Consider the following 12,388-nt stretch of genomic DNA (forward strand, 5'->3'; position numbering starts at 1 on the left):
TCTCTGGACTGGCGCTGGTGCGTGAGGTGCTTGTTCTGCGCGCCTGGGTCTGGGATGACCTGTAGGATAAAGGAGGGGCGAGCGCCCCCGAGGGACTGGCAGTGCCTCCGTTAATATTGGAGGTAGCTCCTTGGGAGAAGGCGGTAGGGGCGGGGGACTGATGATAGTGTTGATATGATGAGGAAGCCGAGGTTGAGTCTGAGCTGACAGAGTCTGTTCGTTTTCGGTTGGGGTCGATGAGACCTGGGTTGTGGATGGAGATGGCCTCGGCCAGGAGAGATTGCTGTTCTGGGGTCATGTTCTGGTAGCTCTTTGTTGCAACGGAGGGGGAGGCAGCCGCGAAGGAGCGGCGCTGGAGGACGCTCGCTGGGGCGGGGATGCCGGTGAAGGGGACGGGGCCGCCGGCAGCGGCGGCCTTTGGGGTCTTTGAGGCGCTGGTTGGAGTTCTTGGGGCCATGGTTTGGAGTGGTAAGTCAGGGCGAAAGAAAGGTGGTGATGGTCTCTCCCTCCTTGGCGGTTAAAGGTGACAATGAAGGAGGGGTGGTACAGGGATGTTGGTGATGGAGTGAGCGAGAGTGATGGTGGAGGAGGGGGGAAGGGAGAGGGAGTTGATGGAGTTGATGGAGGGATGAGGAATGAGTGAGAAGGGTGTGAGAGTGGGGATGAGCACACAAACAAACAAAACAAACAGCGAGGACAAGACAGACAAGGCAGACAAGACAGACAAGGCAGGTCAAGACGGGTCAAGCAAGACAAAGAGCGGGTGGCGACTGCGAGAGCGATGTGCGGTTGTGTACCCCGGGTGCATCTCCTTCAGTCTTCATTAGCTCGCTGCACTTCGTGTCAGATCCTGTCTGACCCCACCTGGACCACCAAAAAAAGAAACCAACATTCCTGCAGCATGCTGCATGGGCCATGCAGACAACCCTCACTCTTCCTCACGCTCCCGCTGAACCTTGTCTTTATGAATAGGATACAACCAAGACTGGATCTCTTACCCTCTTTGAAGCAGCCATTGTCCCCAGGTGATGGGGCCTACAGGAATCAATATCAACGCCAGCACCAACACCCCGCAGTCCCCTTTAAGGGACTCGTTCGGCTCAGGAACACCTCAACTGAGACACTGTGATTGTACCTGAACGCACGAGAGAACAAAGAACGCGTGGGCACGATCCGTAGCACACTCACAGCGCGTGGCGCGTCTTTTTCTTTTTTTTTTTTTTTTTTTTTTTTTTTTTTACTTCTGCCTGAAATGTCGTTGGAGCTCTGAATGGACACCTTGACATGCACATTACAAATTATGGTTATTGTTCGAAAGATTGCAATTGAATATAGACTATGTACAATAATACTGTTGCCACCAAAGGAAATTCGAGTTCATTTTCATGTATACACGCCACGGACACTCAGCAAGTACACGTAAATGATGTATCAAAATGAGGAAGATCCCTCGCCAGAAAAAGGTTTATGAAAGGAGCATTGGTTCATTAGGAGCTGCAACATCTCTCGGAGGATAGATCGTCGTCTAGATCCGTGTATAGGGTTGTTTATGCTTCTATATTGTTTTTCTCCGTTAAAATTTCATTTTCCAAAAGTATATTTCAAAGAGGAGGAGGGGAAAGGAAGCAGAAACAAAGGAAGAGGAAGAAGTACGTAGTAAAGGCAAGTCGATATGGTTCATACGTGGACAAATCTGTCCAATCCGTGTCCATGTGTGTCCTTCAAACGCGTTCGATGATTTGTACATTTATGTCGTTATTGCAATTGGCCGTGTGGAGAGAAGAGATACATACGCACGCGTGTATGGATGTGTATGAGTGTGCGTGATTGTGTGTGTAAATTACATGAGGGCTAGACTCCTCCTTCTCCCCTCTAACGCGTTTCATGAACATTGAAGACAAGTCTTTGATCGATAATAAAGGTACTCCCAGACTGTCGGCCAGTATAAAAGGTCGGTCCCCAAGTCCTCTTTTCCCATCCTCATCTTCCTATCCGCAATCACACTCGACTCCAGACAGGACAAGACACGATATTGGCAAGGCCCTTTCTCTCTTTCTTTCTTTCTTTCCTTCTTTCTTCTTTTCCTCTTTCTTTCTTTCTTTCCTTCTTTCTTCTTTTCCTCTTTCTTTCTTTCTTTCCTTTCTCGTTCGATCCACACATTTTCTGCCTGTGTAGTACACAGTCCGATACGTGCTTGCTGTCTTATATTTCAATTGGCCAGTTGGATTTCAGTAATTAAGAGACACGGCCCAAAGAGCAGGCAGCACCAAGCAGCGATAACGACGACGACAACAACAACGGCAAGCAGCAGCAGGATGTCGACCAACTTGTTCGGGCTGCAAGGTGCAGCAGCGAGGGCTGGTCTCACTCGTGGCACCAGCACCAGCACCAGCACCAGCACCAGCACCAGCACCAGCACCAGCACCAGCACCAGCACCAGCACCAGCACCAGCACCAGCACCAGCACCAGCACCAGCAGAAGCAGAATCAGAAGAAGCAGTCCATTGTCCCTACAGTCAACAACGGCCTCCCCCTCTTCTTCGTCCTTCTCCTCCTCTTCGCCTTCCTCTTCGTCTTCATCGTACTTGATCTACATCCTTGCCCTGATCCCTCCCCTCCTTCTTCTTCTCCACTCTCCCCTCCATCCAGTCTCATCCTCCATCCTACCCCTCATTCTCCTCTCTGCTCATGCTGCACTCATAGTCACTGTCTTTGTCCATCACAGCCACAGCCGTATCTGTAACACTGCTCATACTCCCAAGACACAGCTCCCTCACCTCATCCTCTCCTCTGCAGCAACTACCTCTCCCACCCAACCCACACCCATGTCTAAGCTCATCCACTCCTCTCCCTCTTTTTCATTTTCTTCTCCTTCTTCTTCTTCTTCTTCTGCTCCTGCTTCTGCTTCCTCGTCCAATCCTATCTTGTCAGCAGAACAACCACCCTCCTCTGTCCCTTCTACTTCTACAAGTGTCTCTGCTCAATTCGTCTTGGCCATGACACCTATCAAGGACCCATTCACAGCCAACATCATCCACGACACCACCAATACCGCCTTCGTCAAGACCATGGCCCTCGTCGCCGATGCTGGTGCAGACGCTGGTGCTGCTGCAGACGCTGCCTCCGTCCGATCATCTACTCCTTCTCTCCACTCTACTCCCTATGCCTCTGCTCCTGCTTCCTCCTCCTCCTCTTCGTCATCTTCATCATCATCCAACATACCCACAGCACCTCCAGCTATGCGGCCATCTTCAGTCGCAACCCCCACAGCAGAGTCTTCATCCTCGCTCAGGGCACGGCCCTCAATCGATATACCGCAGCCCCAATCGCCCATTGGACTTCACCATGCGCTCGATGGCAACTATCCTGCAACTCCGATCGCAAAACCCCCTAACACGACAAGGATCCTCCCTCGTTCGATCGAATCCTGTGTGCAGGACACGCTGGCCAAGGATCCACCCCAGACCTATAGCCCTACACCTTACCATCCATCCGCGTTCAATCAACATCGCATCATGACACCGACCAGTCGTCTCGCAGAGACTGCAGTCGGTGTGCGCGAAGTGTCTAAAAAGATTGGTATGTTATCAATTGCTTTCTTTCTTCGATCATCCTAACTCCCCACCTCATACTTCTTTCGATTACATACCCCAATCGTTCTTCTCCTTCAGAGCCATATTCTTTTTTATCTTATTCTTTTCCACGCCTTGTCTCTTTCAATTGTTAATCGCATTTCTCGGCTCATTATTATGAGAGTGGATGAGGGATGTGGTGGCTATATGCTGCATGTCCGTCCGATCAACATATTTCGACTGTGCAAGCACTAGCCCGGAAGAAGTATCGCTCAGGACATGCAGAGATGCATCATCATTTTATTCATTTTATCTTGTGCCTGGGCCTCATTCTCCCATTCTCCCGTACTCCCTACCACCTCATGCCCTGTTGTCCAAAAAGCTGCTGTGTTATCCTGTGTTTTTCTTGGGGAAAGAGAAACTGTCGTTGCTGATCCGCAGTCCTCCGTAGCGCTATTCTCCCTTTCCCCCCCCCCCCCTTGTCCCGCTGTGAGCACGTTTTCGTTCTTCATTCCCAAATGATGCCAACATATCAATTCTTTACTTCTCTACCCTCTAGGTCGGGCAAGGGTCAAATGGGAGACACCAAAGACGGTGATGATTGTCACAAAGCCAGGCGATGAGTCGCTTCTAAAAATTACTCGAGAGATCGCCCTCTGGATGATATCCTGTCGCGGGCTCACTGTGTAAGCCCTATGTCGTTTATTTAAAGCACTCATTAAAATAGTCTTCAACTTACCTGGAGCCCTGTACTCACCATTAAATGAATCTTCTCATGGATTGCATAGCTTTGTAGATGAGAAAATGAAGGATCTTCCCAAGTTTAGATATCCATCGTTTTTGAAGAGCTCCAAGTTAGGTTATGACTATACCCAGTCCTTGAAGTTCTGGACAGCCGATCTCTGTGCACAGGAAGCTCATTTGTTTGACTTTGCTGTCACTGTAAGTAAAAAGTTGCCAAAGGAACTATCTCTGGCCTCAATTCTTTTATCGTCTTGGATATTAAGCATTAACAGCTACTGCATGTACTCTCGTATAGCTCGGCGGAGATGGCACCGTTCTCTTTACCAGCTGGCTTTTCCAGCGAATTGTCCCTCCCATCCTGCCATTCTCAGCTGGTTCGTTGGGGTTCCTCACACCATTCCCCACTGTCGACTACCAGCAAACACTCAGCACCTGTCTAGATCACGGAGTGCGCGTCAATTTGAGGATGCGTTTCAGCTGCACCATCTATCGCTGTCTTGAACAGAGGGAGGTCGAGACACGGAAAAAGAAGAAGCGAAAGGGCGTTCGACAAAGTAAAAAGCATGGATCGAGTAATCAGAACATACCTGAGGCTGACAGCGATGACGACAGCGATGCCAGGATGCGTTTGCCCACTGTTCTCACTACGCCGACTGAAACCTTTGAGATTTTGAACGATCTTGGTATGCCGCAGCGAAAGTTGGTTCATTGCTGCGCACCCCACGTTCGCTAGTAGAATAGTCGTTCACAAGGCATATCTGTTTATCCATCCATGTTCTAGTTTTAGACAGAGGGCCAAGCGCAAATCTCAGTCTGCTGGAATTGTTTGGCGATGAGGAGCATTTGACGACTGTGCAGGCCGATGGCATTGTGATTTCGACACCCACAGGATCGACTGCCTATTCAGTACGTATAGTGGTGTGCAAGCGCCAAATTAACAATCAGCCACCAATATTAACATTGGAGCGTCTTCTTCTTCTCTCTGGTCTAGCTTGCTGCGGGTGGCCCTCTAACCCATCCAGAGATCCCTGCGATTTTGATCTCGCCTATCTGTCCCCACACGCTGAGTTTCCGACCCATGCTGCTGCCCGACTCGATGGAGCTGCGCATTTGTGTCCCTTTTGATTCACGTTCGACTGCCTGGGCGAGTTTTGACGGCCGTGGACGAGTAGAGCTGAAACGTAGGCTGATGACTGAGAAAGAGAGGACATTCACGATGCTGGCACGATATCCAGCCACCCATTTTTAATGTCCTATTATTTTTATTATTATTATTTTTTGCTTCACGTAGAGGGAGATCATATCAAGGTGACAGCGAGCGTATACCCGTTCCCGACGATCTGCTCCAGCACGCAATCATCGGACTGGTTCCATTCACTCTCGCGCTGTCTGCGGTGGAACGAACGGGAGCGACAAAAGGGATTCACAGTAGTAGAGCACAGTCGACCGCGAAGAGCGCGGCAATCCTCTGCATCGTCTTCTCCTGGAGGAAAACCTAGCAGTGTTGCAGGTAACGGTGGTGCTGCACCTGGAGACAATACCACACCTTTTCCAGACAATTTTCCGGGATCAAATGGGACAAGTCATAATCCACATCATAACCATGGACGCGGGCATCATGGACTCATTCATCAACGAAGTCAGAGTGCAGTGGAGGCGTCGCATGTGAGTGGCAGCAGTAGCGCGGGTAGTTCGCGGGCAAGGCGGGCGGGTACGCGGTCCGGGGTGACGAGTCCTGTGGTAAGGAAGAGCAGTGGTGGTCAGAACGATTATTTTGAGCAACTGCAGTCGCCGCATGATACGGATACGATGCTGACATGCTGGGGAACGGATGATTCGAGCGAGTCGGATGAGGACGAGGATGAGGATAGTGAGAAGGAGTATGAGAAGGAGGATGCGGCGGATGGGGATGGAGAGTGGGAGGAAAGCTCGAGTAGTGATGATGATGATGAATATCCTGTCCAGGATATGGCGGGGGGCGCGGATGAAAAGGGGCACCGAATTGGCGCAACTGATAATACGGGGGATGGTGGAGGGAGCGAGAGCGGCACGGTTCTGAACGAGACGATACCGAATGTGCCGATTGCGCCCGCCGGCCTCGTTGGGGCACTTGCGAGCAAGCTAGAACAAGCATCGCTGCATAAGAGTTTTGGCGCGACCACCACCGCGACGGCCGCGACGACCGCGACGACCGCGACTACGACAACAATAACACCAGCCAAGGAAGCGGAGAAGGCAGCTGTAGCCCAGACATTCCGCTTTACCCCTTAATAAACATCCGCGTCCCCCGCGTGACATCATCAACTTTGCTAAAAAAATAATATCTTTGAACCCTCTGTCTCTATGCTCTCTCTGCACTCTCTTCACACTGACTGTAATCTGTTTAGACATCAAAGACAACTAATTGTTTGAAGCGATGGATCAGCCAAAAGCGCACCTTGTTCCTGGTAAGATATTCCGCGTGCGGACGAAACTATTTACACTTAAAAGTGTTGTTGCTGCTGCTGCTGCTGCTGTTGTTGCTGTTGTTGCTGTTGCTGCTGTTGCTGCTGCGCACAATTCCTTTTAGGTTTTTAATGACACTCTTGTTTCTCGAAACCATTTTTTTTTTTTTTTTTACCGTTTGCCGTTTGTAGGACCTACAGTGGTGCCACGGTATCTTCAATCCCGCTACGCCACAACATTCTACGGCAGCGGAGATCTCGAGGCTGGATGCTTGAAGGTCTACAACGAATGTTGTGCCCGTCTCTCCAAAGTCGTTTCCTTTGAGCCAGCAAAGGCTCAGGGCGGATCGATCGTGATCATGTCTGGCGAGGGGATGGTCGGACTCTGGGGAGGACTCAAGTCCGCGATCCCTTGGCCGTTCGATTACGATGACGCAGGAAATCTTTCCCAGCAGAGACACGAGGAAGGAAAAGAAGGCGGAGAGAAAAGATTTAGGGTGCTGTGTGTGGGGAATGGAGTGTATGGGTGCGGGATGCTTGATATGGTGAGGAGCTTGAGGTACCCGAATGTCGAGGCCCGGGCGGTCGAGGGTCCCTGGGATCAGGGGGTGGATGTTGAAGCGGCCGTGAGAAGCATTCAGGAGTGGAAACCAGATCTTGTTACGAGTAAGCGACAGTCTCTATTTTTTGATACTGGATATTTGTATGATTGAAAGGGGGAGGCTATTTATTAATGAAAAGGAGTCGAATTCATTTTTATTCTATTTCATCGAACCCAATGCGATGGCGGTGTTTAGTGGTCCATTGCGATACACCGACGGGAGCTTTGAACTCGGAGGCGGTGAAGGCGATCGGAGAGGCGTGCTCGAAGACGGAGGCATTGTTATACGTTGATATCGTTAGCTCCGCAGGTGCCGTGCCCGTTGACATCTCAGGTTGGAACATCGATATCGGTGAGTTAAGTGAAGCGAGAAACAAGAAAAAAAAAGCGAGGGCCAATGGGATTTATTCTGCTTTGAGAGATTGCTGTGTTTCTAAATATACTTCGAGCTAATGGATGGATGAATGAATAGGCTTGCTCGGGTCTCAGAAGGCGTTCTCGTGTGAGCCTTCGCTTGCGATGGTGACAGTGAGTGCCAAGGCATGGAAGCAAATCGAAAAAGTCGCCTACACAGGATACGATGCCCTCCTCCCCTTCAAGGGCGGTGACAAGATGGTAAGGCCTAGAACTGGCTGCTGTTGTTTTTTTGATACATTTTCAACTCTTGACCGTCCGTATCCAATTGGTTGATTTTATACTTGAAATTCCAACTAGACCGGCCTCCCATACACACCACTGTGGTCTGCGTTGGACGCCCTGAATCTGCAATTAAAGACCGTTTACGGCGAGAACAACGAGCATGCGGAAGAAGTCTATGCGCGCCACGAACGTGTTGCAGAGTACTGTAGGGAGAGGGTGCAAAAGATGGGGTTGAGACTCTGGTGGGACAACGAGCATGCGTCGCTGGGTTCCGCATCTGTCACGGCTATCCGTGTCCCCGAGAACACGACCTGGGAGGAGCTTGACCAGAAGTTGCGCAAGGACGGCGTTATCTTTGGTGGAAGGTAAAGGCACTACACCATGAGGAGAGCGTTGTTACTGATGTTGAAGAAAAGAAAACCTCCTTCTCTTGACCTGGGTTGCGTTACTAAACATCCTGTCATTCTATTTACCTGCGTGTAGTTACGGACAGACGGCAAACGCGCTTTTTAGGATCGGACATATGGGTACTCAGGCAGATATGGAGACGGTAACTTATGCGCTGGATGTGTTGGAGCGGATTGTTGCACAGAAGTGAAAGGGAGGAAGGTCTCATATTCACTCGCATCTGATTAAAGAGTACAAATTGCCGAGTTGATTTTTTTTTTTTAATTTGTTATTTTTTTAACGAAGAAAGACTTCATGAACATGAACGCGAGTGTAAGTGGGCATAACATGTGTATTTACCAAAAGGATGAATAAGACAGAACATAAAAAATAAATAAAAATAAAAAGGCTTGTTTACTGGCTGGTTCTAGGCTGAATTGGCAATCAGGAAATGATAAGCAGATCGGAGGGAGGGCAAGGTGCATTTAGTCGATTGCAGCAATGTAGATTGATGGAGTGGAATACACATGGGAATGTGGAATGTAGGGAATGCAGCGGTGTTCTTACAGTCCAATTCAGTCAGTGCCAGTGTTCCTGAATCAGATGTATGGCGTCAAGCTGAACATGTTGCATAGTGCACATCCTCAGTCGTTGTCGTTTATATATGTTAAGGTGTATACATTTACATGTGTGACCGAAAAGAGAGATACGGAGAAAGGTACGGTCGCACAGCCCCTTTCCTTGGCGGAGTTTTTTATTTTATTTTTTGCTGTGTGCACCCTCTGGAATAGGCGTATGAGCACGGCGTAGAGTGAGACTAAAACAGACTGAAACATTTCCCCTGGACAATAGGCGTGTGAAATGTTACACAGGCAAGGGGGAACGGTGCATGTGTGGAGAAGCATGGAAGCAAAGGAAGGAGGGGAGTCGCGTATTTGATTTGGTCAATCAATTGCACGCGGTGCAGAGCGACATCTAATTGCATTCTCAGCCGCAGTATCAGTTTGCCTTGAGTCTGCATGGATAAACAAGGCAATGCTCATTTTCTTCTCCTTTCCTCCATTCTTTTCTTATTCCCTTCCTTCTCGCGTGGCACCGTCCCTTCGGCCTTCATTCGCACTGCGACACATCCATACAGCAGACGACAAACAAGCAAACGTATCTCAGGTATGATGCCTCACATTCCATCCCCCTCCTTGTTTGTCCTCAGAACCGATAGTTCCCAGGGGGTGAGGAGAGAGAGAGAGAGAGAGAGAGACATAGACTTGAGCCCACTCTACAGCTCTGTTCTGTTGCGTTTCGTAAACACATCCTGTTAGTCTTTATCTGATCTCGGCACCCCTCCCTCCACATCTTTGTAACTATCGCCAGCCAGCCAACAAAAGTTCCTTCTCCATCCCGTCGATACTATATCTATTTTATTGCCCGGGCCTCTTCATCTTTTGACTCCCTTAGTGTCTTTTCCCTACTCTAATAGTCTACTTCTTGCCCAAGTCTACACTAGCATCCATTTAGGACAAAGTTCAGCAGCAGAAGGCACGTAAACAAACACACCAACAACAGCTGCATAGCGAGATAAATGTACTCGCCAAATAGGACCACCCCAACTGGCGGCGACAGCAAGGACGATAGAGGCGGTCAGGACTCTCTACTCCAACCCATTGACAGCATGGCGTCCATGGCCAAATTGGATCAATCTTTGGCCGCAGCAGTAGCAGAAGTAGCACCACCATCGCCACCACCATCGCTTGGCCCAGCCCATTCCTTTTTTTCCGAGGCGAGTGCTTTCACTTTAGTTTCAATTTCTTCATCTGCAGTAGGACAAGAAACTGGACCAATTTTTCAGGAGGAGAAGAAGGGCGTGACCGCAGCGACGATGGCAATGACGGGTGACAAAGAGGAGATCATGCACCACAAATCGACTTCATCGTCATCATCATTGCCAGAGAAGGAGAAGGTAGGGGAGGGGGAGGATGGGCCACCGACGGATGAGTTTGGGAGTGAGACTTCGCCGATTCCGGAGGTTGCGGCGGTGGTGTCGAACACGGATGATCCGTTGATCCCGTGCATGACCTTCCGGTTCTGGGTCATGGGGCTGATCTCCATATTTGCATTGGCCTTTGTTAACCAGGTAACAGATTCATGAAACGAGCTCGGGGTGATGATGAAAATAAAAGGCGCCGATAGGGATAAGGTTGATGAATGTTTGGTGGTACAAAGAAGAGGAGGAGACGACGAGTGCACGGACATACCCTAACCTTGATCTTTTACCTCCGTCTTTTCTTATATATATTTTTATATCTTTTCCTGTCACCCACGCCTGCGCCCACAGTTCTTGTAAGTCACACCCTTCTTCTTGTCTCGAGTATTGTAATACATGCAGAAGTGGATATAGACATGTCTCATAAGAATCTCTTTTTTCGTTACATCACAGCTTCTTCCGCGAGTCCCCGATGGTGGTCGGCTCCCTTGTCATCCAACTCATCTCATACCCGTAAGTTGCCCTGCAACTATTCGATGTCCATTCAATTACATTTATCTAACCTTATTAGCCTCTGCTACCCATCAGCATTGGACAGTTCATGGCGCGCGTATTGCCGACGCGTCGGTTCAGCATCTTCGGCTTCTCCTTCAGTCTCAACCCAAGCCCCTTCAACGTCAAAGAGCACGTCCTCATTACCATCATGGCCAACTGTGGTGCCGGAACCGCCTATGCCGTCGACATCATCGTCATTCAGCGAGTTTTCTATAAACAGGACTTTGGCTTCCTCGCCAACTTGCTCTTGATCCTCACGACCCAGCTTGTAGGATACGGCATGGCAGGTATCCTCCGTCGATACCTCGTCTATCCAGCCGCGATGATCTGGCCCTCGAATCTAGTCACGGTCTCGTTGTTCAATACTCTTCACACACGTGAGAACCTCGCACCCGGGCAATGGACTCGTCAAAAATTCTTTGCGGTGTTCTCAATCGTCTCTTTCTGTTATTACTGGATCCCGGCGTATATCTTTCCGGTAGTCACTTCTTTGACGTTGTTGTGTTATATTGATCCCAGTAATATGCCCCTGTCGCAGATAACAGGATCTCAGGGGCTGGGCGTCGGTGTGTTGGCTTTGGATTGGAACACAATTACAGCGTTCTTGGGGTCGCCGTTGATCACGCCATATTGGGCCCAAGTGAACATTATGATGGGGTTCGTGTTGATTGCCTGGGTAATGGTACCGATCGCTTATTATACGAATGTGTGGAACGCGAAGGAGTATCCGATCTTGACCTCGAAGCTGTTTACGACGGATGGGTATTATTATGACACCCTGTCGGTTTTGACGCCCGAGAAAACTTTGGACGAGACCACGTATGAGGCCTACGGACCCCTCCGCATCGCCACCTTCTTTGCTATTAGGTAATAGTATTTTCTCCAATATTGCCTGGTCTTCATTTTCCATTAGATTTAACTCAACCATAACCAACGTCCGTCTTCCTTGACACTGACAGCTACGGAGTGGGCTTCGCGGGCTTAATGGCGATCATCACACACACATTCCTCTATCACCGCCGTCAGATCTGGGTTCAATGGAAAGAAGCCCGTGGGGCCTCTCAAGACATCCACTACAAGCTCATGCAGGCCTACAACGAAGTCCCCGAATACTGGTACCTCTCCCTCTTCCTCACCACCGTCATCCTCGCCATCGTCACCTGCGAAGTATGGGACTACGGCCTCCCTTGGTGGTGCGTCCTTCTCGCCGTCGCTATTTCCGCACTCTTCTCCCTGCCCATCGGACTCATCCAGGCCGTAACAAACCAGCAACCGGGCCTCAACATTCTCACAGAATTCGTCGTCGGATACATCCTCCCCGGCCGGCCCATCGCCAACGTCACCTTTAAGACCTACGGCTACATCTCTATGTCCCACGCCATGTCCTTCCTCGGTGACCTGAAGCTGGGACAGTACATGAAGATCCCTCCCAAGGCTATGTTCATGACCCAACTCATCGGAACCT

General features: G+C 49.8%; 3 protein-coding genes across 3 annotated transcripts; all 3 read left to right on the forward strand.

Moving 5' to 3' along the window:
* Positions 1–2,499: 2,499 nt before the first annotated feature.
* Positions 2,500–6,625, forward strand: BC939DRAFT_440077 (ATP-NAD kinase-like domain-containing protein). The gene is made up of 7 exons (XM_051554036.1): positions 2,500–3,579; positions 4,132–4,258; positions 4,361–4,514; positions 4,612–4,999; positions 5,098–5,222; positions 5,308–5,497; positions 5,608–6,625. Exons 1-7 carry the CDS (start codon positions 2,826–2,828, stop codon positions 6,585–6,587), a joined length of 2,718 nt encoding a protein of 905 aa, XP_051416068.1. The 5' UTR covers positions 2,500–2,825; the 3' UTR covers positions 6,588–6,625.
* Positions 6,626–6,677: 52 nt separating this feature from the next.
* Positions 6,678–8,670, forward strand: BC939DRAFT_440080 (pyridoxal phosphate-dependent transferase). The gene is made up of 6 exons (XM_051554037.1): positions 6,678–6,763; positions 6,953–7,426; positions 7,558–7,713; positions 7,834–7,976; positions 8,076–8,365; positions 8,484–8,670. Exons 1-6 carry the CDS (start codon positions 6,733–6,735, stop codon positions 8,596–8,598), a joined length of 1,209 nt encoding a protein of 402 aa, XP_051416069.1. The 5' UTR covers positions 6,678–6,732; the 3' UTR covers positions 8,599–8,670.
* An 812-nt stretch (positions 8,671–9,482) lies between these two features.
* On the forward strand, positions 9,483–10,701 carry BC939DRAFT_304211 (uncharacterized protein). The gene is made up of 2 exons (XM_051551411.1): positions 9,483–9,554; positions 9,892–10,701. Exon 2 carries the CDS (start codon positions 9,967–9,969, stop codon positions 10,531–10,533), a length of 567 nt encoding a protein of 188 aa, XP_051416070.1. The 5' UTR covers positions 9,483–9,554; positions 9,892–9,966; the 3' UTR covers positions 10,534–10,701.
* Positions 10,702–12,388: the final 1,687 nt, after the last annotated feature.

Source organism: Gamsiella multidivaricata (assembly GCF_025024155.1).
Source record: "Gamsiella multidivaricata strain RSA 2152 chromosome Unknown BC939scaffold_8, whole genome shotgun sequence".
NCBI lineage: Eukaryota > Fungi > Mortierellomycota > Mortierellomycetes > Mortierellales > Mortierellaceae > Gamsiella > Gamsiella multidivaricata.